The sequence below is a fragment of the Glycine soja genome, chromosome 7 (genome assembly GCF_004193775.1).
Source record: "Glycine soja cultivar W05 chromosome 7, ASM419377v2, whole genome shotgun sequence".
NCBI classification, from domain to species: Eukaryota; Viridiplantae; Streptophyta; class Magnoliopsida; order Fabales; family Fabaceae; genus Glycine; species Glycine soja.
This window is the reverse complement of record NC_041008.1, coordinates 39610623-39618293: the sequence shown is the minus strand read 5'-3', so window position 1 is coordinate 39618293 and position 7671 is coordinate 39610623. Positions and strand designations below refer to the sequence as shown.

General features: G+C 35.0%; 1 protein-coding gene across 1 annotated transcript; it reads right to left on the bottom strand.

The window, feature by feature from the left end:
- Positions 1–495: 495 nt before the first annotated feature.
- LOC114419615 (protein CHUP1, chloroplastic-like) lies at positions 496–4269 on the bottom strand. Its single transcript, XM_028385335.1, has 6 exons — positions 2960–4269; positions 2427–2558; positions 2118–2299; positions 1900–2011; positions 1060–1194; positions 496–940 (listed from the first exon to the last, which is right to left on the bottom strand). The coding sequence occupies exons 1-6, from the start codon at positions 4097–4099 to the stop codon at positions 788–790; spliced, it is 1854 nt and encodes a 617-aa protein (XP_028241136.1). The 5' UTR covers positions 4100–4269; the 3' UTR covers positions 496–787.
- Positions 4270–7671: the final 3402 nt, after the last annotated feature.

Here is a 7671-nt window from a genome sequence, read left to right as displayed (position 1 = left end):
AAATAGAAAACGTTTTAGGGAATCATAACTCATAAGGTGTACTACAAAAAGAAACCACATCCGAAGGAGGCGTAGAAAATTCAAAATTATGGACGAAACCTTTTTGGTGATTGAATTATGGAAGAATAATCGCGGTATCACAGTTTGAAAATTGTTGATATATTATTATCCCTTTACCTATATTATTAATATTTCTCGTAGTAACAAAGTTCATCAATGAAAGTATAATACTCATACAAAACAACTCAAATGTCCATTTGGCCTATGGGAAAAAAATCTTCTAACTTTCGTGTTTCCTAACATGAAATTTGCTGTTTGCAAACGACAACGCCTAAAACCAAACATATCTGTATTCTGTGCACTTAATGAATAGAAAAGTAAATAAATAATAATGGTAACAAAATTTATTTGCAGTAAAAGAAAAACCAGTGATAATGGAACAAAATCCAACAACAAAAAACACTAAAAATTGCAGGATTTGGTTAGAGAAGCGAATTTTTCAAGTAATTCGAATCAACATTTACCAAAGCTGGAAAAGAATTTGTATTACTATCTTATCTTGTTTCCCAGCAGCAACTAATTTATGATTAGAGAAGCAGATTTGCCCCTTCAAGTATTCGCAACAGCAACATGTGCTAGAATGGAACCCGATTTGCGTTTTTCCAGTAATGAATCATCGAATCATGAATCATGAATTTATGAATGTGTTCTACACTTTAAGGATGGCTAATACTATTTCCCATTCTATTTACAAAATACAGAAAAATGGGGAGGGGGGAGGGCGCAACTAATTCTCTGAAGCTGAGTTTGCTCCATCATATGTTGCAGACCTGCAAAAGAATTTCTGTTGCTGGCTGTGGCATTGAACATGGCATGACCTCGCTTTATCTCTCAACTCTTGAAACGCCCTCATTGTCTCCACATCAAAACCTCCAGCAAACTGCCACACATAACAGCTCCTTAGTCATTATTATTCCAATAAGAAATGCTAGGAACACTCCTTTTAACATGTCAATTTTGTACAATATTGTTCAAACATGTTGGGGGAATAAAATTTACCTGATGTACTCGGAACGCGAATCTAACTCCTTGGACAATAAGCTCTTCTTCTTCAGGCCCACCACCACCTGTTTCAAGCTCAGCAGAGACTCTCTTCATATACTTCATAGCCAATTTTACAGATGCCAGCTTGATCTGTCACAATTTAACATTGCAGGTACAATAAATGAAGTGAGCTAGCTAACCAACATTCTTCACTTTGTAGTAAGAAAATTAGTAATAGCAATCTACTGTGAGGTAATGCTTTATCCATTCTTCTGCACATGCATGTGACATTTATTCATATATAGGCAATCATATTAAAAGGATCTTTTATTTCGTTCTTCATATAAATAATTAAAACATAAAGTTCATGATGGGCAAAGAGAATTTCCCTAAAAAGATGAAGCAGACAAACAAATAGACTGTGGAGATCTAGGACTTCCATGTGCTTGTGCAGATCAGCACAAAGAAATAGAAGTCGAAGTCCTATCAGCAAAGATAACCATTTCTTTGACATTTCGCTATCAGCTACTTTGTCTACATGCAATGTGGTAAAGTTTTACGATGCTAATTTTTTAAAAGAAAAAATTACAGATTGGTTGGGTCAATCCAACACAAATGATTTAAATACAAACCTTTTATATTAACTGATGAGCGGGACCATTTCCACCATTATTCAATGAAGATTATGGGCAAACACAATTCTTGCTCATTCTTCAAATAATTCGAAAGATTTTGGATCATCATGTGTATTATATATTAAGCTATAACCTAATTAACCTAGGAGTATTATATTAACCTATAACTGATGCTATATCTGGAGCTTGCAAAACATAATATAACTTTCATGGAAATTACCTGGCTGACATAGCCACTGTCAAGCATCCAATCCACAGGAATTTGGAACACTTTGTATCTCTTTGTCGCCGACTCTCTCATTCTTGAGATATTGTAAATCCCATGTTCTAATCTGTCATGATCATTTAAGAAAAATTGACATTAGAGAGTGCTCACACGAACATTTAATTGACATTGAATAAGTAAGGCAAGTGGGGACAATTAACATGTTGACGCACTTTTCTAAGAGAGTCTGCATCTTCTTAAGAGCTGGACCACACAGCTGCCGAGGATCATCCCTGAAAGACGAAGCCTCAGATACCAACTTCTTCAAATCACAATAACCAAACGCAGCTTCACGCAAAGCATCAGCCTTCTGCTCTGGCCAATCGAAGTGCTTCAGCACTGCCCTTTCATCCACCTTAAACAACAAAAACAGACAAATCATATAAACAATAGAAGTATATAATATTTATTTATTTATTTTTTACTACAATTTTCATGCAAATGAAAGAAGAAACACTAGTAACATTTAAAAATAAAAGTACCAAATAAGAGAGTTCGTCGTCAAGCCATTTGACAAAAGGCACCACATCTTCAATGTCCGTGAATGCTGCACTCTCCACCTCTTTGATCAGGTATCTAATAAAGTCTCCTTGTGTTTCCACATCTGTTTTTATCTGTAAAAATAAACAATGTTAACAATATTGACCAGACAGTACCTGAAAGATCCTTAATTAACGCTAAATTGTTGAATATTATTAAGCCCTAATCAGTGGTATTAATCAGCTAAAATCAACTATAATTTCTTTGACTAATTGACTACTATGACACTAGGTTTCAGTAATTGGAGAATCTTTTCTTCCCTGTTTGACATGGAATTCCACAAAATGCCATAATTTTGGGGCATATTTACGATTTTGGGCATGCAAAATTCGAATCAGATTACTGTCTTATCTATGAAGAAATCCAATTCAAAATAAAGCAAGAAAAGCGACTACTGCAGATGTCAGCAGACAGTGACATAATAAATGGCCAGTGGCAAACGCGTAATTACACGGCGAAATTCACGTGCACTTACCGCCAACAAGTGAGTCGAACGGTTCTCGATCTCGCCGATCATGTCACGAGCGTTCGCCGTCGCCGGCATCTCTGCGCCGGAGCCAGAGTCTCGCCGCGAATGCGAGTCCCTCCGCATCAGCGAGTGGTAAAACTCCACCACCTCCGGCACTCTCCGCACCTTCGCCGGAGCCACTCTTACCGCCTTCGCCGGAGGCGGAGGCGGCGGTGGAGGAGGTGCCGCCGCCGCATTCGACGCAGGCTTCCTCGGCGGAGGAGGTGGCGGTGGCGGAATCCTTCGCTCTGTTTCGCCGGAGGAAACGCTCGACGGTGACGACGGCGAAGAAGAAGACGTAGGCTTCGGCGGAGGATTCGGAACACGTGGCGCCCGTGACCCAACAGAACCAAACAGAACTGAGTCAGAGCAATCAACGAGTTCCTCCGAGTTACACCGCGAGTGACGTGGCCTTTCAGAAATTTCCGAAACCTCTTTTTTCAAATTCCCGCTTCCGAGATCTGACGCTGTTTTCTTCAAACTCCTCATCAGATTCGACCTAAACGATACCTCCACGAGCTTATGTGTAGCTTCTTCTTGCTCGTGAATCTCCAATGCCTCTGTTCTGTTGCTGCTGCTACTGCTACCACTAAACGACGCCGTTTTCTTCAACTCTGCTATTTCCTCTTCCAGCGCTTTGATTTTTCTCTCGTTCTCTTTTTTCTCTTCTTCTGCTTTCACCTTCAGTTCCTGCAATTCCTTTCTCAACCTCTCGTTCTCTGATTCCGCTTCTTCCGCTCTTCTTCTGCTCCTTTCGATTTCGGTTTCCCTCGCGGTGATCTCGTTCTCCAGAACGGGGACAATGGCGATGGACTCCTTCAGCAACTTGTGCTCCAGCAGCTCCGTCTTCAAGCGCGACTCGCTCTCCCGGAGCTCCTCCACCAGGCGGAGCAGCTCCGCCACGTCCGGTGGCCGAGGCTGAACCTGCGCGGAAGAGCGCGGAAAGTAAGCGCCGAAAGAGCGAGAGAATGAGGACTTGTGAGACGAGGATTTCGCGGTGGACGGCGACGGAGGAGGAGGCTGCTTCTTCTGCGGCGGAGGAGTAGTATGCGCCGCCGCCGGTGACTTCTGAAACCCCATTGCTACTCTTACCTTACCCGCAACCATGGTTTTATTTATTTATCTATTTTTCTTCAGTGTTTAGGATTGAATGGATCTCGCAAGAGTTTTAAACATGACAAAGACGACGTCGTTGTCTGTGTGTAGATAGTTAGATAGAGAAACTGGAGAACGAATGGTGTTGAAGAGGGAGAAGAAAAATTAAGGGCACAGTAAACGATGAACGGTCTTTTCTTCTTGAATCTTTTTGAGGGAAAAAAGGTGATATAAAAATAAATAAAGAAATAAAATATTATTAAATTTTGTTAAAGACAATATAGAACAAGTTTGAAAAAAAAAATTAATGTTGTCCAAGTGTCTGTATTCGAGTTATCATGCGTGCATTTATTTTTTGGTTGAGTTTAGTTTGAAGGGAACTAAGACTTCAATTGGGAACGGTCGTGTAACGGTTCGTTTTATTACTTTTGGTTTCGTATGTTTATTTTTATTTCTTTGTATGACCATGACCATGGTAACGGTTTGATCTTGTACGAGTTTTCGGAGTAACGTGTACTGTGTCGTGATATTTTCGCGATTTATTGTAATTGTCGTGTTTGGTCGTTTGTTTGTTTGCCGTTGTTTTGAGCTAGTCAAAAGGTGTCTAGGTGATGATGGTTAACCTGCTGGGAGATGGGGTGGGTTATCGTTCAAATGGACAGTAATTTGTAGTACTTGTTTTCTTTTTACTTTATGTTTTATAAGCATTGATGTAATAAGAAATTAACCAAACAAAATTAGAGAAGCTTTTATATAAAAAAAATACTTATGAGTAAACGAGATTGAATTAAGATTATAGTTTTAGGAATCAGTCGAGACAATTATGGTATTTTTCTTTAAAAAATATAGTTTTAGGTTCTATCATATAAACTATTTTGATCAATCTCATCCTCCTGACTAGTCATTTTAATTTCAAACAATCAATTTTCTTAGAGTGTATGAAATAATCTTTTTTAATTCTTTCCATGATTATCTTGGGTAAATAATATCCGGAATAAGATAAATGTGTACATACGACCTTTAATATCTAGGAGTTGAATGAGCTATTGACAAAAGGTGTAAAAACTCATGGTTTTTTTTGAAAAAAATGTTTTGAATGTGAGCGATTTTATGTGGACAATTAGTGATTTTCTTGGATTTTATACTTTATCTAATTGGAATATTTATATTAGTTATGTTTGTTCAACTTCAAATTTTGATGTTTTTCTTTGTCTATTAAGGTGTAGTAACAAATGGTGTGTTATGGGTCATCAACAATTTTTGGAGAGGGATCATACATTTATATTGTATAAAAAGCAATTGGATGACATAAATGACTAAAGGGATGCACAGAAATTATTATTTGGGTTAGAAATTTTGGAACAACTTGATGCCATGAATGTATTGCATCACATAGTAAAGGAAAGTGAAATCATGAAGATGAAAAACCAAAGCAATGGAAGAAGAAGATGATATTTTTTAACCTCCTTTATTGGAAGGGTAATTTTTATGCCATAATCTTGGTATTATACATATTGAGAAGAATGTTTGTGATAATGTGTTATATACATTACTTAAGATGACAAATCAATTTGCCATAATCAGCTTGTGTTCACTCTTTGTCATTCAAAAATCCTATTACCCAATCATTCTTCATAATGATGGTCAAATTAATTTGTCATCTTGTTGGAGAAGTGAAATTAGGATGGACAATGTCCAATCATTGGATGTATATCCAATTGATAGGTAAAAATACATCCAATTGATAGGTAAAAACATTTGGTTGTGCTTAACTCATTTTTTTAAGAAAATATTGATTAATAGGTTGTTGGGATATTTGAATTAAGAGTCTATAAGTGAAGCTTATTTCAATGAAGATTCTATTAGTTAGATGAAGAGACTCACAATTACATTTGAAATACAAACTATGGTGCAACCAAATAGATCAATAAGTTAAGCTTATTGGGATGGAGACTCACAATTTTAACTCATTATATGAAGTTGATGTTGAAGTACAAGTATGAGATAAAGTCTCATATCAAGTAGAAGTGGAAAAGTTAAGCACCATATAAACGAAAAGAAGAACCATAAACTTGAACTTTAAGGTTTTGAGTTAAAGTGTAGTGTAAATATTCTTATATGGTTGCTCAATGATCATCCTTTGTTTGAGCACATTACATGTGTCTCAATATGCAATATTTAAGGAGCTTTGGAAGTCCTCTATATCCTTTTTTTTTCTGGAGCCTTTCATAAGATTTGTGGTTAGGTGTACATTATATTCGAGGGAGCATAAAAAGGAAATTCATTTGTGATGATCTTTAACTGTTAGAATGTAATTTTAACCGCTATAAAAATCTCTTTTTTTTTTTTTCTGTAGTGGTAGGTTAAAACAATTATGCATACAAATATATAAGAAATGTGAGGGGATCAAGAAAGGTTTAATGTTAGCAAGGATCGAGGTTTTGATCATTTTTTTTATGTAGTTTGATTCACAAGTAGTAGTAGCGACGGGCTATTGTTGCTTTAGACTGGTGCAGGATACTAAGGATATTGCAGTTTGTGGTTTATTAGTTGGGTTTGTTCATATTAGAAGAGAAGGGAATCAGGTTGCAGATTCCTTGGCTAAGCATAGTTTGTCCTTGCAGGTGGAAAATGCTTTTTTTTTTTTTTGTAAGTTCTAGTTGATTTTATTCTTTTGAGCCTATTGGTTGATACATTTACCTTACAGTTATTTAGAGGTTTTTAGTTTGGGAGCCTTTGGCTCCTTTTTTTACACCACAAAAAATATATAAGAAATATGATACCATCAAATTGATCCTAATTAATATCAAATGTCTATAAGGCATACCTAATGAAAAATATTATAAAAATATTATTACAAACACACACGAACAAAACCTTGAAAAATATTAGTATAAAAATAAAAACGGAGAAACATGCGCACAAAAATCTTGAAAAACATTACTACAAAAATAAAATGGGAGAAACACATAAACAGATTTTAAAATTTCACACTACATTTATAAAAGATTAATTATGATATTTGAATATATATATATATATATATATATATATATATATATATTTCATATTAGTTTTTATAATTCAACTTCAAATCCTCGTAAATTGTTAAATTGAGTGTGATTTTGTCAATAAAAATACCTTGATAATATATTAAGTTCCTCGTGCGCAATCACATGATAGATGCAATATTTGAGTTTCAAAAAAAAAAAAAATTGAGTATGTTTGGTAAATTATTTTTGTTAAATTTTAATTTATTTGATTAGTTTAAAAATTTATTTGGCCAATAAGCGTTTGGTAAACAAATTTATGTCATAGTCTTTTTTTTTATACTGCCCAAACTAACACTTAATCTCATAGCTTATAATTTTTCAAATCATCAACCCTATAATATAATTTATCATTTATTATCTCTTTTTGTATTCTAACATTTAATGTAATACAATTATTTTTTTTATATTATACTATTACTTTAATTTTCAATCAAATTATTTTTTTTTTAAAAATAAAATGAATTAAAATATGAAGTTTTAATTAAATAAAAATATAGAAAATGAATATGTAATTTATTATCACTATATTTA

Coding starts and splice junctions, on each gene's coding strand:
- LOC114419615 (XM_028385335.1), bottom strand. CDS start 4,099: ATGGTTGCGGGTAAGGTAAGAGTAGCAATGGGGTTTCAGAAGTCACCG. Junction 2,559..2,959: donor GTTCGACTCACTTGTTGGCG/GTAAGTGCACGT, acceptor TTATTTTTACAG/ATAAAAACAGATGTGGAAAC. Junction 2,300..2,426: donor ACGACGAACTCTCTTATTTG/GTACTTTTATTT, acceptor TTGTTGTTTAAG/GTGGATGAAAGGGCAGTGCT.